The 27,870-nt window shown below is 53.6% G+C and overlaps 1 protein-coding gene across 2 annotated transcripts; it reads right to left on the reverse strand.

The window, feature by feature from the left end:
- Positions 1-1,107: 1,107 nt before the first annotated feature.
- CSNK2A2 (casein kinase 2 alpha 2) lies at positions 1,108-26,012 on the reverse strand. Of its 2 annotated transcripts, XM_084294871.1 has the most exons (12): positions 25,772-26,012; positions 25,492-25,603; positions 15,909-16,010; positions 15,187-15,237; positions 9,811-9,870; positions 7,711-7,794; positions 6,597-6,707; positions 6,308-6,409; positions 5,804-5,904; positions 4,968-5,116; positions 4,672-4,765; positions 1,108-1,512 (listed from the first exon to the last, which is right to left on the reverse strand). In XM_084294871.1, exons 1-11 carry the CDS (start codon positions 25,873-25,875, stop codon positions 4,689-4,691), a joined length of 1,053 nt encoding a protein of 350 aa, XP_084150997.1. In that variant the 5' UTR covers positions 25,876-26,012; the 3' UTR covers positions 1,108-1,512; positions 4,672-4,688. The 2 variants fall into 2 exon arrangements, with proteins under 2 accessions (XP_084150997.1, XP_084150996.1); XM_084294870.1 differs by lacking the exon at positions 1,108-1,512 and having other exon boundaries at positions 3,226-4,765; positions 25,772-26,011.
- Positions 26,013-27,870: the final 1,858 nt, after the last annotated feature.

Consider the following 27,870-nt stretch of genomic DNA (forward strand, 5'->3'; position numbering starts at 1 on the left):
GAGATCTTCAAAAACTGTCTGGAGATGGCCTGGGTACCCTGCTCAAACAGAAGGGTTGGACCCGATGGCCTCCAGAGGTCCCTTTCAACCTTAACTATTCTGTGATTCTGTAAAAGTAAATTAAGTTAATTATGTAGATCAGCACAGCCCCTCACTACCTTGTGTTTGAGGGCTGTCATCAGGAACTGACTCGGCAAGGGATCGAGGATCTGGCTTGAACTTACCTGTACTGTTTACACCACGGTTACCTACCGCAGACCATGAAGTACACATCCATGTCTGACTCCATGCCAGCACGTGTCCAAACGTGATACAACGAGAAGAATGGTGGCAAATTTCCACAGCTACTCACGGGCTCCATGCACAGCCCAGCTCCTGTATTCCCACCTCAGCTGCTGCTCAGGGACAGCGCAGAGCAGCACGGTGTGGGCCTGGGCCAGCAGGACCTACGGCTCGCCTTACCCAAACTCTGCTCCTGGGACCCTGTGTCTGACCTTCACACAGAGCCCTGTTTTAGAGGTCTCTTTGGTCTGGGCACCTTCAGTTACTGGGGCATAGAGCAAAAAACACATGGGGAGTGAAGGAGCGGGGAAAGGCAAGAGAAATGACCAACATATAGTCTGGTCAGAAGGGTTAGACAGGAGTTTCAGGTTCAGAGTTCAAGTTAACAGCCCCCAACACTGGCTCAGAAGTGAAGGCTGCCTGCAGTGGCAGCGCTGAGGGGGAGGAAGAGCAGAGTCTCAGCCCAGGACAGAGGAAGAGAAGGGAGCTCCTGGTGTGCTGAGACAGCCACGAACTAACCCCATGGGTTGGAAGCAGTGGGTACCAGCATCAGAACCCAGGCTGCCATCCAGACAGGCACCTACAGAAGAGTGTGGGGGGCTAAGAAGGAATCTCCTAAAGGCGTCAAGTGGCCCCTTCTGCTCTCACAGACTGTACTACCACCTCCTCATGCTCTCCTTGCTGAGCCCACCCCGGCAGTCCACAGGGAAAGGCTTTTGCTGCAGGCATCCTTCTGCACAGCTGGTCCTGCCCCACAGGGCTCCCTCCTCACTGAATGCTCCTCGTATCCTTCTTTTAAAACGTTTATTCAACAATATAGAATTCTTTCCATTGTAATATCAAACTGTCCATCAAGGTACATCCCCTGCCACCCCCAGGCCTCGGCAGAGACTGGGGCCAGCTGGCTAACCATAGTCCGTCAGAGGCTGGGAAGGGGAACAGCCTGGAGAGTGGAGGTGAGGGAGGAGCGGCTAACCCACACGCGCTTGGCACAACCTTCACGTTTCCGTGCTTTCTGGGTCAGGAGGAGATCAACAGGGAACCAAAGGCAGAAGAACCTTTTACACTGGGACAGAAGGGCTGTGTTCATAAGAAGGTGAGTGCCATCCGGCCGGGCACGCTGCCCTGCTCAGCCCTGCCCAGGCTGCTCGGGCTGCCCGCTGTCGCTCTACGCGCGCCGGTAACGGTTCTCATTCTGCTTATGGAAATTTGGGAGCAACAGCACCGGACCTGGGGAGAGACAGGAGGAGGGAAGTGAGTGTTGTGGGATGCTGCCTGCACAACGAAAAGCTCCTCTGGCCCTGGTGGCGAGGAGATGGGCAGCTGCACTGCCCCACCGCTCCCTGCCAGGCCCAGCCATTCCCTCCGCTGAGCCCCCAGACACGGGGACAGCAGGGACCTCAGCCTGCTTTGGAGCAGGGAAAGCAGGGCTGAGCAAGGCGAGGGAGAGCTGCAGTCCAGCAAAGCAGCGCTTTCACAGGCAGCCAGACACAAGTTCAGGGTTTTTTTTATATCCCCAACCTCCTGCAGTGTCTCCCTCTGCTGCCTCAAACATCCCTAGCCCTAAGGGCCTCCCTTGTGTAACACCATTACGAGAGGCACCACCTCTGCCAGAAGCCTGGGGCCACACCAGCTGAAAGGCCAGGACACACACCAAGGCTCCCCTGCACAGCGTGGCAGCAGTCCCCAGATGCAGGAGAAAGGGTACAAAGCTGCGTGTTCCCCAGGCTCCTCCCTTCCTAGGGATGAGGCATCGACTCCTCCAGCTCCTGGCTGTCCCTACAGGCAGGGCCACACTCTGGTAAGATCCAGAGGAAAGAAGAGCTGAGAGCATGGAAGAACCAGCCTGGGCTGCAGCCAGGTGTGCGCACCATCACAGCAGTGGGAGTCAGGAGGCTCCATGCGCTGCAACCACTTTTCCCTCTGGAGGAACCTGTCACAGCTTCTCGTGCCCTAAAACCAGTGTAGGGACATCTATCTGTTGCAGACCCCCTGCTAGGGAGGGCATCTCTTTTCCCCTGCTTGAATGTTCCCTGAAGGCATTGCTGTCCCTAGTTCAGAGGGACAGGACTGCTGCTTCCTGAAGCATCACCATGAGACTTCTCCATCAGGTTTGGACACTGCCAAGCACCACGTGCATTAACATCTGTCACCTATGGAACTTCCTCCAAGGAACTGCCTTCTTCTTCACGCCTCTTCTGCCTTGGCCAACACCTGAGAGCTACAAGGCAGGCAACTTCGGAGCACAGCAGCTTGGATAGACTATGAGAAACGTTCGCTCCTGACTTCCAATTCAATACTTGTTTAAAAACAGTTCTGAAACTGATACTAAAATCCCGAAACCGCCCCTATGGTGCTAGCAGAGCTTAAGAACACAAGACCTCAATGTCTCTCAGGTCGGGCAGCCTGGAGGCAGGGCAGGAGGAAGGTCAGAGGGCTGGGGGCACTTCCTCAAGGCTCAAGCAGCATCTGCAGGAGAGTTCAGGTTAGTGAGGGCCCTGCGGCGTGGCAGCATCACCAAAGTCAGACAGCTCCTCAGCCTGGCCACTGCTAACAGAGCTCATGCACTTGTCACTTCCTGGGGCAGGAGCACACCTTTAGAGAGACATCCACCAGGGCTGCGAGGAGATAAGCACGCGGGTGCACACATGGAGAATCCACGACTTCCAACCACACACCAGTGACTCCTCTGACCAGACACGTTACATGTCCGTGACCAGCACCTGGGCACTGCCTGCTCCAGTCCCACGATGCACCGACACCTCACGCCTCCCCTGCAGCCCCACAGAGGACAGCGAAACCCTCAGGGCTGATGGCATGGAAGACTGCAACCGATAACTAAAGAGATCCCCAAATATTCGGAAGAGGCAGGGTAGAAAAGCCAACACGAACTCTTTCTCTTTCTGGCTATCCCACAGATTTGAGACAGCAGACGTTCAGACGTATAGATATTTATTGGTTTCAGTGAATTATACAAATGGATTGACCTGCTATCGATGCCAATAGAACTTTATTGGAATATGGAATGTAAACAGATGTTTCAAATAGAAACATTGCAACCTTATAAAAAATTAACTATTTCGACAATGCCGCAGAAGGAAATTCTGTGTTTAGGTGCTGGTGGGAAAACACTATCTCCAGCTTCTAGGTTTGAGCATCACCAGAACCACTTGATGAAATTACACACAGAACAAGTAGAGGAGGCAACTGTGAATCGTGGGGCTATAAAGCCATCGAGGGATCTGATGAAAGAACCCGCAAGACGAACCCCCCACCCCCCGCAACAGAATCGGCACCCCAGAATTCAACAAGTGGCTGACTTCGTTAAAACACTATGTGGGATCCCAGGTCCCGGACCAGGAGCTGCACAGCCCTCTCCCCCACCAGACCACGCCGCCGTCTGCTGATCCTTCCCCTCCCTGTGCTCTCCTCCCAGGCCTCCATTCTGCTTCTCTGTCCTGCGGTGCCGGAGTGAACCGTGTCAGAGCTGCGCTCTGGCACGAGTCTGCGTCTGGCACGAATTCTCATGGGAGCCACGTCATGAGGTACACGTGGTTGCACACCTATCACAAGAAGTCTTGGGAGTTCTGACTTTCCTGAGCTCAGTGGGAAAGTCTGGATAATCCCTCCCCTCTTCTGTCACAAAAGCAGCCCTCACATTCACAAGTTTCCAAAGCAGGTCTATTAGTTTCTTTTCAGAGTGAGCCTTTGTCAAACACACCTGGAGGGGGGAATCTCACCTCTCCCCAGCAACTCAGCTCAGTGCCTCAGTTTTAATGTTCCAGACAATCCTGAGATGCTGCTGGGTTTGTGGGTTGTTGGTGTTGTTTATTTTTCATTTTTTTGTTAAACCTCCCCTCTCCCCCCTAGCTCCCTGGCATTTGCAATTAAAACTGGAATTCAAGGGCCAAATTCAAGCCCAGAGTGAGCAGTAGGACTTGGACCTCAAAGCAGAGTTGCACCTGCTGACCCCCAGCCTGAATTTGGTTCACCCAGAGTCTACAAGTCAGAAAGGCATGTTTAGAAAGAGGCATGCTAAGGGCTGATGGTGGAATGGCCAATTTGTCCCCACCAGCACGGTGGGAAAGACTGGACTGAGAAGGAAGAGAAGGATCCATAGAGATGTGAACCAGAATCAGTCATGTTGAGCCCTGGGGATATCACTACATGTTTAACTCTTGCAAGACCATTTGCCCAGGGCTTTGGTACCACAGGGTTAGAGTTACATTAACCACAACCACCAGAGAGGAACTGAGGTTTACGACCCCCCCCCCCAAGGTTAGATTTCTGCCGAGTATAAAGGGGAGGGAAAGGGGGGGGGTCCTTGGTTCATTTCCCTTCACTGTGTGACCGAAGGTTTTGCTTTTATTTGTAAACATCTTGAATTACCCGTCGTTTTCCAGTCTTCATCGTGCTGTTGTCAGGCCACTGGAGAGCACAGCGTTTTCTGAACTGGGCTGGGACTGCTCCTTCACCACTGGATCTGCAGGAGACACAGACCAGGCAGGAAGAGGAAACAGCGTTCAGTAAAGAGGAAGCTCCACCCTGGCAAAGCCTTCCAGAGAAGCTGCCTTCAAAACCCCACAGACCTGCCAAGGCTTTTGCCGAGTGGGGAGCCGAACCTTCCTCCCCAACACCAGACCCTCTCTCCAGCCCAGCCGGCCCCAGCTCCTCCGCAGACTCACAGAAATAGGGGTGTTCCATCGCCTCCTTGGCAGTCAGCCTCTGTTGATGGTCGTATCGCAGGAGCTTGTCCAGGAGGTCTAGGACTTCAGGGCTGACCAGGTGTCTGTTCTCGCTGTGGATGAAATTCTCCCAGCGCTTGCGGGAATGCCTGCAAAGGGACCCGTTGTCACCGCCCAGCTCAGCAGTGCTGCCAGGGCCCAGGGAAATCACTCTCCACTTCTGGGAAGAAACAGCTGCAGCACACACTGCCTTCAGCGCCCCCTCGCACAAGCTACCACTCAGTGAGCACTCGCCAAAGGGAGAAGCCCTCTCATCCAGGCACAGAAGTGTGTGGATGTCAAACAGCTGGGAAACAGCAAGCTGGGAAGGGCGCAATATTGCAGTGTCTTCTGTCTACAGAGACTACACAGCAACGTACAGCGGGCAGGGTGACACCCTTGGGACCAGAAGGGCTCTGGCTTGCCAGCCTGCCTCACACAGGCTGTCTTCGCTATCCCATCTACCTCGAGGCCTTTTAGAAAACCTCAGCTGGGAGATGTTGAGCCCCTCAGCCCACACTCAACTCCAATGTTTACATCTCCACTTCTAGGATGTCAACAAACAAGAAAGGGAAGAAGCATGGGAAAACTCGGGGATCAGGGGAGAGGCAAAAGGAAGGAGCCTGTATTTCAATGACCTGCTGGGAGGCCTGAAAGCAACACTGGGATCCAGAAGATCAAAGCAGACCTTGGCTGAGAGTCCTTCAGAGGATGGACATCCAGTTCATTGCCCTCTCTGTTTTACGAGGTTAAAAAAAAAAAAAAAAAAAAAAGCTGCATTTTACTTCTCCACTTACTGGCCCAGGATATCATTGAAGTGTGGGTCCAGTTCTATGTGGTACTTCTTGAGATACCCATACAGTTCATCTGTGCCCAGGACCTTTGCGATGCGGACCAGCTGGAACAAAAGGTAAGTTGAAAGAGAGCAGAAGAGCAGGCGTGGAAGAAGGAGCAAATTCTGCTGGAGCAGTTACTATTGAACCTGTGGCTCCTTTCTGGTTTGATGCCTACAGACAGGACCGGGCACTGTCTTACAGGGGAGAGCTGCCCAAATGCAAGAGCTCTTCTTCTAGAAGCTTCCCAGAAGGAAGGAATATCTCCCTTGAACCTCACTTCTGCAACACGTGCATAAAACAATCTCCTACACAAGGCAGCCATGCGTAAGCCCAGATGGCTCAACTACGCACACAGCAACATCCTCCCAGCCTGCTGGTCCCATCCCCAGAACCCCCCCACTACACACATGCAGATGAACTGGTGACACCCGTCTCACTGGATAAGGCAGGTATCAAAGTCCTTACCTGGTCATAATTGTCCTGTCCGTGGAAGAAAGGCTCCTTTCGGAAGATCATGCTTGCCAGCATGCAGCCTAAACTCCACATGTCTAAACTGTAGTCATACATCTGAGGGAAAAGGGAGAGGCCGTCAGAAAAGAAAGCGATGCTCACCTTGGCCTGATTCCCCAACAGCAGCCGACAACCTCAGCCCTTTCACCTCACAGCAAGCCTCTTTCCAATCCTGGCAATGCCCTGAGAGGCAAAACCAGACAACCCACAGGTGGCTGAAGTGCAACCACAAACAGACTCTTACTTGGTAGTCCACAAGGAGCTCCGGTCCTTTGAAGTACCTAGAGGCCACGCGGACATTGTATTCCTGAGCTGGATGGTAGAATTCTGCCAGACCCCAGTCTATGAGCCGCAGCTGAACATGCGATAAAGAGACACAGAGTCAGGAGCCTCAGCATGAGCAAGCTAGGCAAAGCCGTGTCTGCCAAAGCCTCTCAGCCCCAGGAAGCAAACACGGAGGCCCAGGAGGTGCTCTGAGGACACGAGATGCTCTCAGCAGTGCTCTTCCTTCCCCTTGTCACCAGGCTGTGCTGGCAGAGCAGGCTCCAGCCTAGCGAGCTTCTCTGCCTCCCAGCTCCAAAAAGACCACCACAGCTGGGTGACTGGCTCCTTACCAGTGCCACCAGCCACAGCGGGCATAATGGTGCATTTTTATCCTGCTGTTTAGAGGGGCTGGGAGCAGGAAAGGAGGCAGGAGACAGCCCACCACATCTTGCAAGGCAGGCTGGCTCTTCTGTGGCTGTGGGGATGGAGGAGCAGCCGTGCTACTGAAGGACAACGGATCTAGGAAGAGCTCCCCCCTCCCTTCTAAATGCTGCCTTGCCTCTGCAACCGCTGCTGGTTCACATGGAGGGACCTGCGGAGCAGTAACTCACTGCTGCAAATCCCGGGTCCCTTAGGAGGCAGGTACACACATCACCCGAAGAGGTTCGAGTACCACACCAGGGAGGGCAGGCTCCCTTTGCTGCCCATTTCCATGGCAGTAAGCTCCGTGCAAACATTGCCTTTGATCTAAGTCCCAAAAGAGGGGAAGGCACTGCAGGAGAGGCAGGCTGTGCTACACAAGGAGCTCGTGCTCGCTGGGTGAAATTACCCACGTGTATTGCAAACCAGGCTGCGCTTCTCCTGCCTAAGGTCTCTGCACCACAGACACCCAGCGTGGCTGACTGGGGAGGGGAGGGGAGCAACCTCCAAGGCAGGGACTCTCACTGCGGTGCTCCACTGATGTGAATGCAGCTGGAGGGGAGCAGACAGAGAAAGGCTGAAGGGGTAAGGACAGCTGCCCCGGCTCTGGGCACACAGCAGAGTTTCAAGCTTCCCTGGGAGAACCCTGCTTGTGAGCCCTGCTGCCATCGTACCTTTTTCTGTTGGTGGTCTATCATGACGTTGTGGGGTTTGACATCCCTGTGCATGATGCCCATGCTATGACAGTAATCCAGGGCCTGGCAGACATAGACATGTGTTAGACATCGCCGTAACCACGGCGCAGCATTGACAATATCACAGACAATTCTCAGCTAGCAGCAAGAGTGCCCTGGCCACGAGGAAGTGCCGCAGCCCTGGCACAAGGAGCTGGCGTTTTCAGCTCTTACTCTGCACGTGGAGAGCTGGCAGCAAGATGGCATTCATCTCCTGCCCTACAGCAGTCACAGCCCCTGGACCTGTGTTCCTTGCAGGGTTTTGCGGAATGTGATGCAGAGAGGCATCCCACCTGGAAGCAGGCCCAGTGCTCCAACCTGGGCAGCCCCACGCTTCCTGGGTCACAAAAGAAGAGCTCTTCTCCCCAAAAGGGGACAATTCATATGCTTGTACAGCCTTATGGCCTTCTAGTGAAGGTTTTCACTGGTGTTCCAAAACACGCTTAAGCTAGAAAGTCAGTCTGCTCATTTAAGCAAAAGCTGCGCTTACAAAAGGCAGGTGACAGCACGCAAGGAAGAGTGACACTGCTTCAAGCCTGAAGGCAGGAGCCCGCAGAAGCTCTTCAGCTCTGTGACCTTGCAGCACTCACTCCCCTCATGCAGCTGTTCCCTTGAGCGAGGAGGTGGCAGTGTTTTCTCAACTTGGAGGGGAAGGGAGACCCATCCATCAACACCTAGCAGATGCACCGAGACCTCCGGTGGCACAGGAGGGCACAGTCTGCAGTCATTCAATATGCAGGACACCAGTGCCAGGCAAGTTACATTGCCCTTGGGTCCCTGCTGCAGCGGGAAGCACAGGAGGCAACAGCTTCTATCGCAGCAACGCTGCAGGGAACGACATCTGCAACGTCACCAGGACTCACAACCAACAGCAGAGTTACAGCAAATGCTGGTCATGCAATCTGCAGGTCTGGAGATTTGAACAGGTTGGGCAAACTGCTTCCAGAGGTGAAGCATTTCGGTATCTTGCTTGTCCCAAGGCTGGATCATGTAACCCTTATCAACCCTTCCAACCTAAGCCTGATAAACCTGGGCTCCCTCCAGCAGGAAGGATGTTCCCTTGCAGACAAGTGGAACACGCTTGGGGGTGCAGAGAAGAAAACCTCCCTTGTGATCACTACATCTCTTCCAGGTCATCTCCTGCAGTCCCCAAGCCCCAAAGCACAAAGGGCTTTCCCTCATCTATCCCACTCATCCCCAGGGGCAGCAAAGCTGCCAAGTGCCAGCCAAGGAGTCCCAAGACCCTGCTGAGACCTGATACAGACAGGCTGCTGCTCCAGCAGGGCAGCACAGCACAGCCCTGGGATGAGCTGAAACCTTTTGTTAGACATTGGAAAAGGCTGCCCAGGGAAGTGGTGGAGTCACCATCCCTGGAAGTCTTTAAAAGACGTTTAGATGTAGAGCTTAGGGATATGGTTTAGTGGGGACTGCTAGTGTTAGGTCAGAGGTTGGACTCGATGATCTTGAGGTCTCTTCCAACCTAGAAAGTCTGTGATTCTGTGACTCTATCAGCCTAACGTGCCTCCCTAATGCCCCGCTGCCTCCCAGGTCCTGCAGCCAGCACAGAGAGGCTGTGCAGCACGTCACACATCCAAATACTGCAGCAGAATCAAGCCTGCAGTAGGCAATACCTCCATCCTGGTCTCTCTGTGGTTCTTAAGAGTCCCCGGTTCCTCATCCCACCAATGCCTCTCAGTGCTTTCACTGGGTCTGGCTGAGGAGTGGTTGTCCTCACAGCAGCCTGCTCGGGGCTAGAGACACAGGGAGGCAAAGCACGGCCCTGCCTGGCCGCTGGCAATCAGACACTTCACAGGGAAGGCACAGACCCAGAGAATCAGATTGTTCAGAGGTGACTGAAGGTCCCCAGTCAGGCTATAATGCCCGACAGATCATTTCCTAAGCCTCCTCTGGTGATGAAACGTGGACTCTGCATTGGACACGAGAGAAGTAACTGCTTAATAGCACGACCCCAGGAACCCAGCTACTGCCTCTCTCATTCCTAGCCTCCACGTCCAGACTGCCATATGCAATGCCACTCACCTTCAGCAGCTCATACATATAAAACCGAATATCAAAGTCTGTCAGGATCTGGTACAGTTGCTGAAATAGATTCGGGGAGGGAGAAAAAAAAAACAAACAGAGAAACAAAAATAAATACTCCGGATTTGAATTAGTTTCATTTCCTGCACCCCACCTGCCACCAAGCATCAATAACCCTACTCCAGGTCCCCCTGTGAACACTGTCGTGCCTAAGGGCTGTCCTGGGTTCAGATCTGCCAGGGCTATGCACTAGGAAATCCAGAAAGGAAGCAAGAGCTCCTATGAAAAGCCACTGGGATCATTCAGACCTGTCATGACTTTTTTCCAGCAGCAGGCAGTCGAGCTGTCTGTCCAGGGAGCAGACAGCAAGGCCCTCTGAACACGCTGGAGCTGGCACAGATGATCCTGTTCACATGCAATGCCATCACGGTGGCTTGACATCGGTAACATTCAGAGCAGGCAGACAGGGAACGCACGGGCAAGCCTTCCAAGTGCTCAGAGTGGGGCGGGGAGAGGAAAATATTAACCTAAGGCAGCGTGGGGCTGGGAAGCACGAGGGGTAGAGGGTCTTGGAGCAGAGGAGGCTCCCCTCCCTCCCAAGACAAAGGAGAATGCAGCTCAACAGCACAGAAAAGCTTGTGGGAGCGAGTAGAGCACAGCACAGCCTCAATGAAGTGCTTGTTGCCAGCACACATCCACCGCCCTCCTCTCTCCTGTGTCCTTCTGCCGCCCTCATTACTGCTGGGGAAGTGACAAAGATCCAGGCTGCACTTTAAGCTCCACCACACCACCAGCACAGCCACTATAAACCTTGTCATCCCGCTGCTCCCATGCCAGGTCACGACTATCCCAATGTTTGCCTTCTGCTCTCTGACATTGGCAGCTGTGCCAGCTTGGCACCGTCAGGCCGTGCTGTCATCCAGCAAAAGCAAGGTGAGACACCAGGGCAGTGAGAGGGCCAGGAAGGACGTGCATGAGACATCCACAGCAGGACCAGACCCCTCTGTCCTTTCTAACAAGTAAGGATCATCTCACAGCCCAGCTAAACCACCAGCTGCATCAGCATTGGAGTTGACTGCTCATCAAGGGCACCACCGGCATCTCTGGGAAAAATACCACGGCAAGGGATTGAAATTCACATTCCAAGAAAGCAGTTCTGGCCCCGGATCCTCTCCAGGCCCAAGGCGAGATCCTCGTAGCTCCTCATGATCCTGCCATGCTTAGAGGCTAGATCCAGACAGCCTCACCACCCCCAGCACAGCTCCGAGAAGTCATTTGGTAACACACAAGTGTCGCTTACACATGAAGAGCTTAAACGGCCTCCAGGATGCAAGCTGTGTTTTATTCTCACGAGCTGGGATAATCCTAACACTTTGGAGCAACCCAGTCAAGCAGACAAGTGAGCAGGGAGCAGAACCAACATAGCCACAAGCTACAGCAGGCACAGATTTCCTGACTGGGCCACGCAGGGCCCTGTAACGCATGTCCCAGGGCGTTATCCAGCAGACATCCCTAGAAGAGCTGCTTCCAAAACCAGTGCTTCTGACCCTCTTGCTGTGCCAAGGCTGGCAGTGCAGCTCCACTTACTTCAGGAAAGCCCCTGCCCGAGCACGCTCAGCCTCACTGCCCCAAGAAGGCTTTGACAGCAGGCTCCGAATCCCCTTCACTCAGCCTCACACGGGAGAGCAGACACTGCCTTCACAGACACATCCCGTGCTCTGCTCTTCCAGCTGGCTCTTCGGAAGACAATTATCAGAAGTATCACCGTGGGTTATTGTAGCCTCAGACCCTGCTGGAAGATGTGCTCACCCCACTTGCCAGGAGGCCTCAGAGACCTGGGCTGCTCTGCCTTCCCCACGCAGAACAGGAGGAACAGCCGAACGCGCCCTGTGGTAACCTCCAAACCTCAGCTTTTTGTGATTTTTTTTGAGTCACAAAGGAACTAACCTACCGTAACTAATTCTGTTAGCACCTCAGGAGGCACTGATGGCCTCCTAATTCTTCTCCATTGAGCGAGCAATGTGGCTGGCTACCTGCAGCAAGCAGCATCCACAAAGCTCCCAGCAGCAGGAGACAGACACCGCTTGGGAATGCAGGCCTCCAAGGCATCCTGGCTTGGGCAGCAACACGAGAGAAGAGAATCTTTCATATTTCTGCATCTCCTACCCAGGGCGACTATTTTTTACACTAACCTTCAGTAAAACGCACACAATTCCTCACAGCAACTGTAACTGCCCCCGTGCCCACCAAGGGGAAGGTTTGACCCCAAAGCTCTGTCCCCACAGCCACAACAGCCTGAACATCCCGAAGCAACTTTTCATTGCTTGCCTTTTTTGCCCGTCTCCTCTTCTTCCAGCCTCAAACTTGCTGATGTTTAAGAATGAAATAGCAAACACAGCACTGCTCCTGGAGCCTCTGCCCCTTTCCACATACAGCAGGATATGTTTATTCTAGAACTATTCTAGTTCTCCAAACACGTCATTCCTGTGATGGCAGAACTGTCAAGTTTAGAAGGGACCTAGCCAGGTAATTTAAGACAACATAAATCAATTCTAGAGAAGTACCACGTAAGCCTTCTGTTCATACCTTACATATTTAAAAATATCCAAGCCTGCTGGGATACAATCTTGCATTGATGGCCTAGAGTTGTCCTTAGCCATGGCTGAAGCCCCCCAAGAAGTGCAGCTCCTGCCTGCCCACAGCAAGCTGAGGAAAGCCATCAGCCATTTCCACAGGCACGCAGACACAGCGACAGCTGCCCTTGGAACGGGCACAGAACAGGTGAAAGAATTAACATTCAACAAAAATAATTTTGTTGAAGGAAAGCGACTGCCAGAAAGGAGACTACTGAGGAGGCATCCAAGCTTGTGAAGAACGATTTCCAACAGGACAGGGAAAGATGTAATCCCGTAAGGCAGGTGGCAACCGCCTGCTGTACACAAGCTGCCCTGGGAATTGCCTCAGGAGCCCCTCCTGGACCCTGCCAGTGATTTCTGAGCAAGATGTACGGTGCTTATCTGTACTGATGAATCTAGAAGTCAAAGAAGAGACAGGCAGACCACCAGCAGCCACCCCAAAAAGAGAAGAGGTCCCTATCACCAGGATGAGCTCTCATGATGCTCAACTCCATCAGAATCTGGCTGCCTGGGGAGACCAGGACTGGAGAGCAGAAGGGACAAAGAAGGACAGTGACTCTGGGAGCTTTCTAGCCGCTTCACGTGTAGAGAGATACATCGAGCCAAGACCTCTAAGACAAGTGGTCTCATCTATTGTGTGTGCTTCCTGCTTGGCATCACTTCAGAGCAAGGGAAGACACAGCTTGGGAGCCTCTGTATAGAAGATATCCACAGGCACCTGTGTCCAGGAGCAGCTCTGCAATCTGCCAGTTAACTGCAGCCCTAGGAGCCTCCCCAAGCAGAGGAGCTCACACAAGTGTTGCTTGAATAACCCACGTGTCCCATGCATGGCTGGTGAAATCTGGGTTACAAATAAGCCCTGAACACGAACAGCATTACTGCCTGCCCCGGGGGGCATGCCTGCATTCCCCAGACAAAGTTATTCCTGCCTGGTACCAGCCAGCATCAGGTGAAAGCAGCAATTCTTCCATTCTCGGACTTGACTATGAATCCGGACCTCCTCGAGGAGGCAGGCTTTTGCTTAGAAGCCCAGAAATGATCTGCTGCAAAACCATCCAGTTGTTTCTAATGCAACAGCCAGAGATGACGAGCACTGCTGCTTCTGCTGAGGACAGGTCAGTGTTGCTTTAGTGGCTGCAGAAGAGCCTTTGACAGCTCCCAGCACAGCTGAGAAGGCTGGCCTACCTCATGCTCCAAGCCTTCTGTTTTTCAGAGTCCCTGCTGGCCACCAGTCTCTCTACTTCATAAACACTTTTCAGTTTTTGGGTGGTATCTTTGACAAGAAGTTTTCCCTCTAAGGACACTGGAGAATGGTGCAATTGTATTTTGACCATTAAAACATTTAAGAAAGGAAAAAAGCTCCAAATATGAAGTTGAAAATTTCCACAATCAGCCTTATTAAGAGTCCCTGGATCACCAGGAGAAGGGAAGGTGTACGTTCACAACATACACAGCACTGGGACAGACCAGCTGATGCCCATGAAGCCCAGACACACTGAGCCTGCTTTAATTAGCCCTGAAAGGTTACACACAACTCCTCTCATGGCTGGTTACTTGGAGGTAACACTCTCCTCCCTGCCCAGAGCTGTTAGGGCAGACACTCCTGCACGTCACTATTATTCTAGCCTCTCCAGTAAGTCTCTGCGTGAGATTAAATAGCACTAACACCGCCGCTGCCAGAATGGCTGCAGTCCTCGCTGCCCGCTGTGTCCCACCCAGTGGGATTAATCTCGCCAGACAAACTCCAGGGGATGAAAACAACACGTGCTGCCTCGCAGCTCGCAGGGCTGCGGTGGAGACGGTCTGAGGGCCAGGTCACAGGGCCAGTCCTCCCCACCAACACCAACCCGGAGCCCTCCAGGTGCTGGGTGTACCTGTTGAGGCTGTATCCTGCAAGGTGCACACCTACGTAACGCTCCTGTATGGACAGGAAGAAAAAAGCACTGTCCTATAGTACGAAATGGAAGAGAGCTCTGAGAACTGCAGGAAGGGGTGATGCCTGGCTTTCTAAAGGTAACTGCTCAACTTTCCACCACTGACTTAGTAACTTCAGATAAAGACTCACAAGGGGGAAGCAAAGATACCATTAAAGTAGGTGTGGTCACTGATCATACATCCCTTTTGCATCTCAACTCTCTTCTGCCAGCCAGAAGCATTTCAGCAGCACATGCAGTTGTAGGACCCCAGAAGGCCCAGACAGAAGGACCCCAAGCTTTGGAAAGGAGTAATACTCGAAGCTCCCCAGAAACCAGAATATGCTGCAGCCTTGGACAAACAGAACAGCTCTCAAATCTGCTCCATCCCTTACTACCAGGTTCACTGGCAGTGGGGAAGCTGCTCTCCAGCCCCAGCCACCCCATGGTCCCCAGGTCTGAAGGATTCCAGCACAAATCAACTGGGCCACCATAAATAGGACATCATTATCGGGTGGGGGTATTAATTTGGGCTGACCAGATAGCACAACGGTGATTAGTACATTTAGAGGGAGGTAGGAAGATCTAACCTGTTGGGCTTAACCCTCAAAGCTGGGAGGCCACTCAGCACGCAAGGTTTTTGTTGCTTCTCAGTATTTAGTAACTTCACAAGATTCTCATTTATGTGGAGGAAGGAAGGTGAAGCTGACATAAGGAATAAACCCAAATTTCTCCCCATAGCTCTGGAGAAGCATCTGACAGCCCAAGAACACAGCAATCTTAACAGAAACAGGAGGCCTCCCCCCTCCACACGCAGGCAGACTCACCTTAAAATCTGTGTTATTGATGTACTCAAACACCAAAGCAGGGGTCTTTGACTGAGAGAGAGAAAGAGAAAGAGAGAGAGAGAGAGAGTGTGTCATGGTTTAAAATGCCCTCTTGACCTTTTTTGGCTCCAAGAGACCTGGGAAAGCTTTGGCTTCCTGCTCAGCCCTTACTGCAGAGTGGGGCAGGAGCCTGGCATCCCTGGATGGCAGCGAGCTGGTAGTCACAGACCTCAGTCAGCTGCTGGTCAGAAAAAACTTCCTGGGAACAGGGTAATTGTGGCAGTGCAGACAAAGGATATGACCTCTGGTCCAGGACAGCAATTGGAAAGATGAGAAGTGCTTAATATCCAATTGCCCTGAAAAATCTTTATGTTCCAGATGCCAGCCAGAAGCTGGAAGGCTGCAGTTTCTGCTTGCTTACAGCAGATTTGGAAGGCCACAAGACTTCTCTCCCCCATCAGCCACGGGAAACTCACAGGAGACACAGGAGGTGTGTTAAAAGAGTCTTGGGAACTCGGAGAGGAACATTAACTCATCCGAAGTGACCCATCTCAGGAGACCCCAATGAAGTAGGTGCCGGGGGCCCCTGTCAAGGGGGCAGAGGCCCAGTGAACTCCTAATCCCAGCAGAAGTCCCGCCAGCCATGTCCCAGAGGATGCCCAGGGCAGTGCCTACACCCAGCAAGGCAAGCCCACCGCACACCGCAACGCACAGGTACCTACCACTGGATCCTTGACGGTGTCAATCAGGTTGATGATGTTGGTGCCACCACGCAGGTTCTCCAGAATCTTCACCTCACGTTTTATCTTCTTTTTCTTCACTGGCTTAAATAGACAAAAGCAATTAGAAGTGAGAGTCCTTTCAGACATTAACAGCGATTTCTGCCACTGATTCCGACTAGATCCCAATACCTCCCCTATTGCCTGCTCCCACCCTCACCAGGGAACATTTTTAGCTTCGAAGAGGAGACAGACACTTTGAACGAACTAGGATTTGTCTATCTTCAGTGAAAGCTTCCCAGCCATCAGAGGAAATCAAACCACTCTAGACAAACAATTGTGACTCCAGTAACTGTGGTTAAGAGCACCTTGGACTGCTGTGTGGCAATCCTGGCACGCTAATTCTACGTTATACATTCAGAGCCAGCGGACAAACACGGCAAGCTCTCATACCTCAGCTTTGTTTACCAGCACAAAACAGTTTTTACTTCTTGCTCCCAAGGCATTTTTCCCAACAAGCACTTCAATCCAGCAAAATGACAACCTGAGAGTCTTCAGCACCATGATTTCCAGTAAGCTCAGCCGCTGCTGTACTTAACTACGATCGAGTGTTTCACAGCCACCCGAAGAGAGTAGACCCAAGCGCACGGCACGCCATCGCATCTGTATTCCAAGATTATTTTTAAAGCATGCAGACATTTCAAGCAGGTTTTGACTCCTCTTCAAACCCATGCAGTCCCAGGAATTCCCTCTGTAAAGTAAGCTTTCTCTGGACATCGCCCTGCACGGAGTGACAAAGAACAGCTGCTCCCAAGGCACGGGCCTGGAGGTTGGATCAGCTTTTACACTCTGCTGATCCAGCGGTTCATTGTAATGAAAAGGAGCCATCATTTCTGTAACTCATACACTCCCAAGACAAATTTAGCTCTGGGCAGCTTAGAGCAGCTATGAAGTGAGACTTTATTTAAGCCTTGGCTAGTGACCAGTGTGGGCACCACCACTCGCATACCACTGCTGGCTCCAGCAGTCTTCCTTCCCTGCAGAGCTGGAACGGCTCCTTCTGCGCTTCTGGTACTGCTACAGAGACATCGGACAGGGACTGGTAAAAGCCTCTCACGCTACCTGTGAGGTTTGCTCCTGGACACGTGCTTTCTCAGTCATTTAGCTTTCTAAAACATTCACCATCCAGCACAGAGTCCGGTCCGCGAGGAAGGAAGCAATGGGGAACAGCAAAGAGGTAAGAAGCACCTTGCCAAAGTGACACAAGTTCCCAGATGGCAGCAGCTTCGGCCTTCTACAGAAGGGATGGAGAATCACAAGAGCTCAACAGCTTGTGCTCCATCACCTCGCCTCTCCCACAGCCTCCCGTGCTCTGACGATGGCTGCGGAGCACCGACGTGGCAGCTCGTGCTCACGTTAGATGATCTCCGATTTCAGGCCACTCAGAGGAACGTACACGCAAACAGGAGAAGGAGCCAAAGCTTCTCATACAGTCAGAAAACACGCCATTTATCTAAGTGATAAAATATGCTGTCTCTCTAGGCTCTCCAGGTAGCTTCAGATTCAAATCCTGCTCTCCTCCTCTTCCAAGTTAAAAGGCAGGAGCCAGACTTTCAAGTCAAAATACGAGATTCTCAGCCCTAAGCAAAGTGCCAAAAATAACACCTGTACTGGTACAGGGAGTGTCAGCACCTTGCAAAGCCACTGTGGAAAACAGCAGTGAGATCCGCCACAGCTGCCAGCCAGAGCTGGAGCAGCGAGCAGCAGGCTTCACTGGGAAGGGGGCAGGAAAACAGCCTGGGGCAATACCAAGACACGCTTGGAGCTGGCATGAGGTTAGACAGGCGTGGAGACGGAGCCAGAGCAGGGAGTGGGAATGAGCAGAAGTCAGGGCTACATTTCTGAACCTGCGATGAAGATGCTTCGTTAGGGACTAATTTCATTTACGTCAGCGTGGCGATGGACACCACGCTCGCATCGCCCACACCCACTGATATTACCAGAAGGCAAGATGGAATTAGAGGACGTGATGCAGTTACCCTGTTTGTCCAGCAAGGCAGATGCATACACGAGATGTTTCCTGGGGACCTTCAAAGAAGGAGCTCGGCCACTGCCGTCCTGAGCAGCCCGGCTGTCGACCGATTCCTGCACGCATCAGAGCCGCTCCGCTGTGACATTTGCACCTGACTGGGAGCTGAAGCAGGGCCTGAACACAGCCAAGGGGACCCAAAGGCCGCTCTGAAAGACCATTTCCTTTGCAGTGCAGCTATTTCAAGGGCCTTTTGCATTAGCTAAGGAGGATACACCTCAGAGATTTCCACCGAGAGCAGCATCTCTGACATCACCAAGGGGCGACACTTTGGCAAACACCATTTCAGCAAGAGGGAGAGTTAAGAACTGCTTGCATGTTTTCCTGCTAAATTACAGCAGCACAGAGCTTGGTCGAGGCTGCTTGCACATGGCTAAACTAAAACACATCGCTGATTCCAAGCCTGGAGCCTTGCATTATCCCATCTGGCAACTCGAACGCCTTGGTGCAGACCCCTCCAACACAGGGCCACTGCTGTGGGGTGGCCGGAGCAAGCTGGGCACAGCCAGGGGAGCTCTGCTCACCCCACTACTGCTCAAATCACAGGCGATCAGCAGCACAGCCGCCGAGCACCAGGGTTAAGCCTGGGTTGCTACAACTCAGGGCCACCCAATCCGTCTGCCCGAGGGTGCCGACTCCAAACACACACGGATTAAATGTGGACTAACAGGGGCTCTCACGGCCTCCAACCATCTGCCTCTCCCAGCAGGAATAGCTTCTAAGACACCGGCCATTGCAGCCAGAGTATTTGAGCTGTACTGACTGAAGGCTGTTTTATTACTCAAGGCTAGGAGCAGCGGCGTTTCAGGTTGTGTCTCCTACGTGGCTCAGTGCGCTCTGTCCTGGGAGGGCTGTTTCCCACAGAGCGCCGAGGCACAATTACCTGCTCCGGAGTTTGACCAGCCTGCGTTTGTCAGGCAACGTTTTAGAAAGGTGCCGACCCCAGCTCCACCTGTTCCCACGGCAGAGGCGTTTCAAAGCTTTCTTCTGGGATTCTCCAGTAGCCAGAGGGAGTCAAACCCTCGCTGTGGCCTTTCCCTCCGGCAGGCACCAGTGAGGTCCCTCTGAAGCACCAATTTCCATGAAAGCTGCAGAAACTCGACAGCTTGGAGACTTGGTTTGGTTGAGATTGGCCAACCAGTGCAAGAACTGCTGGCGGGGAGGGGGAGAGAGGCTGACAGGCAGCAGAATTGCGTAAGGCTCGTTTCCATAGGAAACCAGGCTAAAAGACATGTCTCAGTTTAACCGTGTCTACACGGGGAGGGGTTTAATCACTTCAGCTGCAGCAGTACCCTCAGAACGACACGGCTGTCTGGCACTAGCCAGCTTTCCAGTTTCCCAGGAAATTGCTTCTTTCCTTAGCCAAACTAGCAGTCAGATGGTTGCAGGTAGGGGAGACAAAACGCACAGCTCGTGGCTGTACAGACAGGGCCAGTACCACCCAAATACCCTCACCTAAAGGGATCAGACAGCAGCATGAGATGCTGTCCCATGCCAGAGGTGAGAAATGGCACGGGGTAAGCAGCTGCTTTGCAGCCAGGTAGCTGCAGAGGAAACACCTCTCTGCGACTGGGAGGTCAGGCCCAGGGTCACTTGCTGTGAGATCACAAACTTGTAAGCAGGGAAGGAGTCCAGCTGCAGCAAACACCAGCTGGGAGCATTAACATTGTTTGAAACCTTTACATACAAGACGGCAGCCATCACTTCCTGTCTCGAACAAATAGATGCCTGCCTGGTTAACCATCTTTTTGGGTTGGTTTCTAAAGCGAGCGGAGCACGCATCTGCCAGATTCTTCAGCTCCAGCCATCCCCAACAACCTGGGAAGCCATCACTTGAATTCAACACAAGACAGAGTTTTTTTTATCCCAAGTTTCACAACGAGAAAGAAAAACAGCGACCAGGAAAACGTGGGAAATCTGAGTTAGATTCAAAGCAAAAATAACTTTACATTAGCCGAAAGCAGGCAGTCAGGCAGGGCACGGGCACTGCCCGCTAAGGAGCACACAGGCTGCTCTGAAGGAGCCCCAGAAGGTGCTGGGTTTTACCCAGCAGGTGCTCTGAAAAAGAACAGCAATCAAGAAATACAAATCCAAGAAAAATAAAAGTCATTCCATCCACCACACAATAATAATAATAATAATAATAAAAGCCTATTCTTTGCCCACCAAACCTGAACAGCTCAGAAGCACCCCAGTACTTGCAGTGAATGAACAGGCAAATCTCAGCACCACACAAACACCAGCAGAAGGCTCGAGCAGCATCCTTATGAGAGGCTTTAAATGTTTAAAAGTTGGCACCACAAGGTTATTTGTCTCCAGCAAGTATTACTGAAAGGATCGTAATAATCAGCCTATAAAGCCTGATGCCAATTGCTCAATAGGAAAATAGGCTCCAGAGCAGCAGTGCTTATTTTGTGAGACATCAGATGGGAAACCCAGCCATTATTTTCAGAAGAGCTACAAAAATCAAGGAGCCCGCCTGTGTTAATATTCGTAAGATGCAAACAACTCACCAAATTCCATCTTTGCACCTTACAGCGTCCCTCACAGGCATTCTGATTTTCCTATCCCAAGCTGCTCTTGAATTTTACAGGAGTCGAAAACACACACACAAACAACAAAAAACCCCAGGCTGAAACTACTGAAGCACTTTTGCTTTTTAATTCAGGTTAGGTACAGCATTCCACAAAGTGCTTTGGGGGCAGCACCTCTCCTCCCTGCAGGACGCCTTTCCTGTCCCCACAGCACGTCCCTGAATCAGCCCTTCTGGGGCTGCAGCACTGCCCTCCGTGCACCCAGACCGATGCAGTCAGCTAGGAGACACAGGAGGATCAAGCCCTGATCCCTCCTGCCACCGTTTCAAGGAATGAGAAGCATTCACGTGGGCCCTGCCCTAGGACACCGCAAACAGACACAGTGCTGTAACTCATCCTCCTCCTCACAGGAGCTGCAGTTTTGCAGCTCACCAGTTCCTTGTGGCGAAACACAACCAGGAGAGTCACCAGCTGCATCTCCAGGCCTCCGAGGGACAGTTGGTACAATTTCAGCTGGTCCCAGCTCCTCGCAAGGCTGGCCTCCAGCTGCTGCCCGTGCCAAGCTCGGTGTGGGCAACTGGTGTTTGGAACAGGAGAGTTGTGCACGCTGCTCTCCTGCAAAAGGGCTCGCTTCAGAACTGACAGAGGAGGAAGTGGGCTGGGGAGAGCTGATTCAGTGAGTGCAAAGGCAGAAGCAAGAGATGCAGATGGCTACCAGGAGCAGGGATTGAACGGCTGTGGTGCTGGAAGGTCAGTGATGCAGTCAAGAGCTCCAGCCCTGAGGGACCGGCATCATCCTATCGGATTCCCCCGCGCAACCCCTTCTGCACAGCAGTCATTGCAGCCCCCACCCAGAGCACACCGATAGATGAGGGCTCTGAAGCTTTCAGAGACAGCAGAGGAATTACCAGAGCCACAGGGCTACCTTCCCCTGAACAGTCCTCCAGCAACTGGAGTTCAGTTCTGAAAGGGCCTCGCTGCAGCCCCTCGTCTGAGCAGCAGCTCCAGAGGGCCCACACAACCCAGAAAGGGGAAGAGGGGAAAAACAAAAACAAGTAAGAATGCACTTGTGAAACTGCGTACATGGTTGAAAGTTTCAGCTAACGGACTCAGCACAGAGGGACAAAAGCCAGCGGAGGAGAAAGGCACCATTTAACCACTGCTGCAGAGCCTCCAGTCCCTCTCCTCGCTACCACGCTCTCTTCTTAACCTCGGCCTGTTTTGCCTGTTCAGGCAGAGACCATACGTGGAGAGAAGTCTCTTTATGTGGTGGGTTTAATGCCCCACAGGCAGACAGACTGCACGTGGACACACACAGGCACGAAGGAGGATGACTCCTGTAGAAGGGGGCAAAGTGGATGCCGTGATCTCCACGTTCAGGTGGGTGACGAGCAGTGCAAGAGAAGGGGCTGTGAAGAACACTGAGCTCAGCTGGAGGTACCTCACTACAGCGTTCTTGCCATAAAGGGTCACCCAGAGAAATTACCAGCAAAGTGAAAGGTTATCGTTGGCTTTGAGAGTGCCAACTCGCAGTGCTGTCCACATCTCCTAGGAACACTGCTTTTTACCCCAGAAGAGCAAGGCACAGGAGAACAGGAGACTGCAGGCACTGCAGAGCATCCCTCAGCTGGCTGACACGGGGAGTTCATCAGAGACAGCATGACAGCTGGAGGCTGGCCTCAGCGCTCCAAAAATCCGTGTGGTTAAGATATGAAGGAGTCGAGATGTGAGATGTGCTTCGGGTACCTGCACTGGGTGTAGACAACACAACTCACTGCACACAAAGATGTCTTAAGCTTCCTTAGGACATGCAAAGAAATCTCAGGCCTCATCCTGGAAGCCAAACGTTAGCATCACATTTAAGTAAGGTGCAAAAGCACACAGGACACATTCACGCATCCCCTCTTCCTGGTCTGGCCCTGCCCTAGGCATGCAGGAAGCACACCCAGAGCTGCACTGAGCACCGCCGGCACAGAAAGCCCTCAGGAACCTCCTGCACCAGCTGGAGACAGCAGGAACACAGCTGCCTCCATGTCCCTCCCAACCGTGAGGGGCAGGCACAGTGCTGAGCACTGCACTGCTACAAGGGGACTTCAGCCCCATGGTGCTTCCCCAACCCGCCCTGAAATTTTCCTGGAAAAACAAACAAAAAACCATGACTAAGAGCATTGCACTTTCTAAGAAAGGCACTTGACCTCGAACACTGCCATCACAGTCACCTGCATGATCTTCATTCTGCTCCTTCACTGACACGCCGTGGTCACAGCTAATGGCACGGCCACAACCCATTTTCCTGCAGGATTATGCCTGGACCTGTACTTGGGGTAGCAGAACAGAAAGGCAACGCCAGGGAACTGGGAAACGCGCGTTATATGAGACCATGAGGGCTCGCTGCCTGGGGCACTGTGATACCCATCAGAGCCATCAGCTCCCTGACCTTGTCCACTGCTTAAACCATCAATAGGGCACTAGGAGAAACGAGGCATTTAGCTTCTACAAGAGGAAAAGCGGTTTATCTCGGTCACCCAGCACTAGACTGGGACCTATGCTCTAGTCTCAGCTTTGTTGAGGCTGAGGGACTTGCCCAAAGTCACACAGGAAATCTCTGTGGCTCAGTTCTGCATCTGAGAAAGGGTGATAAAATTTCCTGACCTCTCTGGAGGAGGGTACAAGATGTTCAGGTACCGCAACACCAAAGAAGGGGAGCAAAACGTCAGGGGAAGTGCTTGCTACAAGCTAACTTGAGCGCAGTACGGGTAAGCTCCTTCAAAGAGCAGGGCTGGGAAGAGACAGCAGTCACCTCGCGTGGCACAGATATTAAAATCACAATAATGCTTAACAAATTGTTCTCTCCAAGAGCCTTCAATGGAAAGGAGCGAGTGCTCAGCAGCCACATCCACCAGCCAGCACCCGTCCCGCCCTCCTGTCACACAGAAACCTGGAGGCTCGGTTGCGTTTCCCACCCCAGAGAACCCAGCCTGAATTACAAGGCACAGAGACGCCCAGCTGATGCGCTGAGGCTCCACCGTAGATAGATGTAATTACATTTGCAATTAAGTTTGAGCCCAGCTACAGGAAACCAGAGGCACTTTCCACAATTCGGGGCGCTGTTATTGCCACGCTTTGCAGCTCTTCATACCGCATACAACGCGGCGCTCGGAAACTCGCTCCTCGCTGACCCACTTTCCACGGAGAAGAAAGTTGGTGCTCATTTATCTGGACTTTCTGCTTCTCCCTGCTCACTCGCAGCAATGCCGTCCGCATGTTAATGCAGGCGGGGGTAGCCAGGGGAGCTGATGGGAGCGCCATCCACGTCAAATCTGGGCCAACCCAGTCCCTTGCTTACAGGGCAACACATAGAGGCCCCCAGGAGGAGCACCCAGCCACCCCGGGATGACTCTCGCCGGCTGACTCACAGCTCAGCGCTTACAGCTCCCTGGAGAGGAGCTTGGCAGCCACAGGGAGAGGAGCATCGCTCCAGGGGAGGCTCTTCAGGCTGGTACGAGGTAAAGAGGAAGATTTCTGAAGACCTTCCCTGCAGTCGCTCTACCTCTTGGTGCCTTTTTATGTGGGCCAAGACCTGGACTCCCAGAAAACCACAGCAGTCCCAAAGAGACCATCAAGGGCTCCAGAGCAGCATGCAGAAGTGCAGTTTCCTCAGCCTAACCACAAGCCATCCTGCCATAAAACTCATCAGCTCTGCACTGGCTACCTCTGACTACTCTCTCTCAAAACACGCATTGTTGCTTGACCTACTTTAAAAAAAAAAAAAACACAACAAAAACACAACAAATGAACAACAAAAAAATGTAAACACAAAAGCCACACAAAGCATCCACAGGTGGGGGAAGCCCCAGCAGCATTCCAGAACTCAGCTCTGCACGGACACGTGAGCCTCTTTTTACTCTGCGTTGCCACCAGGCACGGGGCTGCCCCCAGCAGCTCACCGAGCCACCACCTGGACCGCAGCTGAGGCAGGGATGCGATTCACTCCTCCAGGAGGCAAACGGGAGATCGCTCCTTGCCCCAGAGCTGTGGCTGGACAAACCATGACAAGCGTGGCTTCAGCCCGGCGCAGATGTGTCCTAGGTTGAGCTCCGAGCCTCCTGCGCTCTGAGGATCAACGCGTGCTCTTGGGGAACAAGTGCCAGGTGCTGCTGGTCCAACGAGCAGCAACCACAAGCGTCATCCAAGACAAAACCAAAAGCAGCTCAGCTCTAACCTTTAGTTTCTGCGTTTTGTTGTTGTTGCTCTCTGACCACACCGCTTCCGTGCCAAACACAGGTAACCCCGCGCTCAGCCACCCCAAGCCACAACCCGTTACTGCTGCGTGAAGGCCGCCACATCCCAATCCCACTGGGGTGAACACACCAGGTAACGCACGCCACTGATGCTGCCAAACACCTGATGGCCTTTTTCAGTCTCTCCAGGTTTTCACAGTATTTTTGGCCTGTCTGTAGGGAAGTTCTCTCCCATGACCCTCTAAGGACAGAAGATACAACGTTATCTGCTTTACAAGCACCCCACGGCCTCTCTCTGAGGAGGTTGTGGCCTGAGCAGGAGAAGGCTGCGTGCCAGCTGCCTGGGGGTTAACAGAAGGATTCCCCCTCTGAGCTGTGCCTTCCTGTTGACAGGGCAGTCTCGGGGCTGTTGAGACGCACCGTGCCAGATACGATTCACCAAAGGCGGGCAGCACACGCGGTGCTGCTCACACATCAGGGCCCCGAGCAGTGCTCCGGAGGAGCTCTCTGCCCACAGCAGCCTCCAGCACCACCAGCCAGCAGGGGTGAAGGTACCAAAACATCCCTGTGGCACAGGGCACAATAAAACCATTTCCAATCCAACATCCAGCACCCAACGAGATAAAAAAAAAAAGAGTTTTGGGGTGAGGGGCAGGACCCCACAGCCTCGTTTCCACCACCCCATCTCCCTGCCGGCCCCGGCTGCCAGCCGGGACACTCACCTTGAGGATCTTCACCACCACCCTCTCGTTGTTGGTGATGTTGATGGCCTCGAAGACCTCGCTGTACTTCCCCCGGCCCAGCTTGCGCACCAGCTGGTAGTCGTCCTGATTGCTGCGGGCACCGAGAAAAGAGAAAAGGGAGGGGGGGGGAGAGAAGGGGAAGGAGGGACGGGGAGGGGAAAGCGGCTGAGGGGCGCCGGCCGGGGGCCGCCCCCCGCTCCCCCCACACCCCCGGGGGGAGGCGGAGGCCCCGGGCAAGGGGCAGGGGTCCCGGCTTTACCCCCAGCTCGGGACGTGCGCCTCGTAGTCCCAGTACTCGCGGCTCCTCAGGCTGTTCACCTCGGCGTACACCCGCGCCCGGCTGCCGGCGGCCGGGCCGGGCATGGCGGCGCCGGGCGGCGGCTGAGGGAGGAGGAGGAGGAGGAGGAGGAGGAGGAGGAAGGAGGGGAGGGAAGGGAGGAAGGAGGGGGGCGAGGCGGAGCTCGGGGCGCTCGGGAGGGAGGCGGCGGGGCCTGGGGGGGGCCGGGGGGGGGCCGGGCGGGGCGGGGCCGGCCCCGGGGCTGCGGGCGCGGAGCTGGGGCCGAGGCCGGGGCCCGGTGCCGGCGGCTGCAGCCTGGGCCGGCCCCGAGCGCCGCGCAGCCGACCCGGAAACGGCGCCTCACGCCCGCGCCCCAGCGCCGGAGCCGCCCTCACGGCAGCGCCCCCAGGCGGCGCGGAGGAGCCCCGGGCGCGGCGCCGCCCCAGACCCCGGTTCTTCCCCCCCCCTCCCCGCCCCAACCTTCTGCTCCTTAGGTTGTAAAGAATAATAAAAATAAAGAAATAAAAGTTTCAATCCGCACGCTAAAGCTGGTTCGAGTGCTGTGTGTCGAGGTTACAGCTGGGGGAGCCTCGGGGGAATCTGGCTGGAAAGATAAACGCGATAAAACGATAAACCCAGCCCTGCGCTCCCCGAGCCCCTCAGGACACAGCCCGGGGTCATCCCTCGGCCCGGGGCAGGGGGAGGCTGCCACAGGGCCTCTAGGAAACAAGGGGATGTGCGCAGCGTGCTAAAACACATAAACTACAATCTGTGACCACCTGTAAAGGCGTCGAGGTGTGCGTTTAAAAGAGCTCCTCGGTACTGGTGTGTGAATGTTTGCTCCTCAGATCAAGAAGGCCAAAGCTGCACCACAGCACAGCTGAGATATCTGTCTGCCACAGTAAATTCCGCCTGGCATTGCGTTAAAACCCAGGTGTAAGCAGCCCTGTGACCTGGTGAAGCCTGGGGAGATGGCCCTGAGGTGTCCCCGCCAGCAAAAGCGGAGACACGGGGCCGGGGCGCATGAGGAGCCACTCGCCGTGCCCCTGGGAGTTGGAGCAGTGACTAATTATGGAAATCTGCACACACGCTCCTGTGTGCGCATCAGCATGGACGAGCTGGCAAGCACAGCAGATGTGGTGGAGCTGCTGTACCCACACACCTGACTGACGGCAGGATCAGCCCCCCCCCCAGATGTCTGCATTGCTGCTGTTCAGGCACCCGTGCTCAAACAGGGAGCTCGCTAAAGCTTGCCCAAGTTTTCTCTGAAATACTATCGAACTGTTTTTTATTGCTATTAGTATTTTCAAATCTGGCTAGAAAGGTTCAGCTGTTTCCCAGAGCAAAGTCAGGGAAAACATAGTTTTGGCCACTAAAAGCCAGAACAGCTCTTGTCCTGAAGGCACTTCAGAGCTCTGGATCCTGGAATTTGGCAAGGGGCAGTTTTTGTGGCAGAGATGGGCGGGCTGTCTTCTGCTGACCTCTGAAAAGCTTTCCAGAGCTCGGCAGCGTGATAAACATCTTGAAATCTGCATGCCCCCTTCCTGCAGCTGGAAAGCCTCCAGCACAATGCTGCTGAACCTTCCAGCGCCAGCAGCCCTGCCTGCAGCTCCCCATCCATCACAGCTGCTCCCGGGACTGCTCAGCTGCCTCTCCCCCTCCCACCAAACAGCGAGGCAGTGACTGTCTCAGGTTAGAGTGTCAGAAGGATTCTTGCAGGCACCCCAAACCCACAAATCCTGAGTTGATGGTGCTACATGTGCACAAACTAGCTGGGCAGAGGGTCTGCTGCAAGCGTGGCACACTGACCTTGCTGCAGGCTCGCACAGCACCAAGTGCAGAGCAGGTTTCATCTGCTTGGATTACACGTTTGTAAAACCTTAACCCTGCAAGGTGACTGGGAAACAAGAGAGGCCCATGGCCTGCAGCTAGCTAGCAGAGAAAATGGTGGCAAATAAAAACAGTAAACAGGCATTCAAAGTTCTCCGTAATTTGGTGTGTCAGTGAAACACAACTTCTAATTTTTAATGGGATCCCCATCACACCCTGTGGGCAAAGATGGGCTCCAGGCTGTGCCACAG

This window comes from Netta rufina, assembly GCF_964035555.1.
Source record: "Netta rufina genome assembly, chromosome: 13".
In the NCBI taxonomy this organism is placed as follows: Eukaryota; Metazoa; Chordata; class Aves; order Anseriformes; family Anatidae; genus Netta; species Netta rufina.

What these genes read in the sequence shown, in the direction of transcription:
- CSNK2A2 (XM_084294871.1), bottom strand. Translation starts at nt 25,875, where the DNA reads ATGCCCGGCCCGGCCGCCGGCAGCCGGGCGCGGGTGTACGCCGAGGTG. An exon ending in ACACCGTCAAGGATCCAGTG is followed by an intron (nt 15,238 to 15,908) that starts GTAGGTACCTGT and finishes TCTCTCTCTCAG; the next exon opens with TCAAAGACCCCTGCTTTGGT. An exon ending in AGCTCCTTGTGGACTACCAA is followed by an intron (nt 6,410 to 6,596) that starts GTAAGAGTCTGT and finishes CTTTTCCCTCAG; the next exon opens with ATGTATGACTACAGTTTAGA.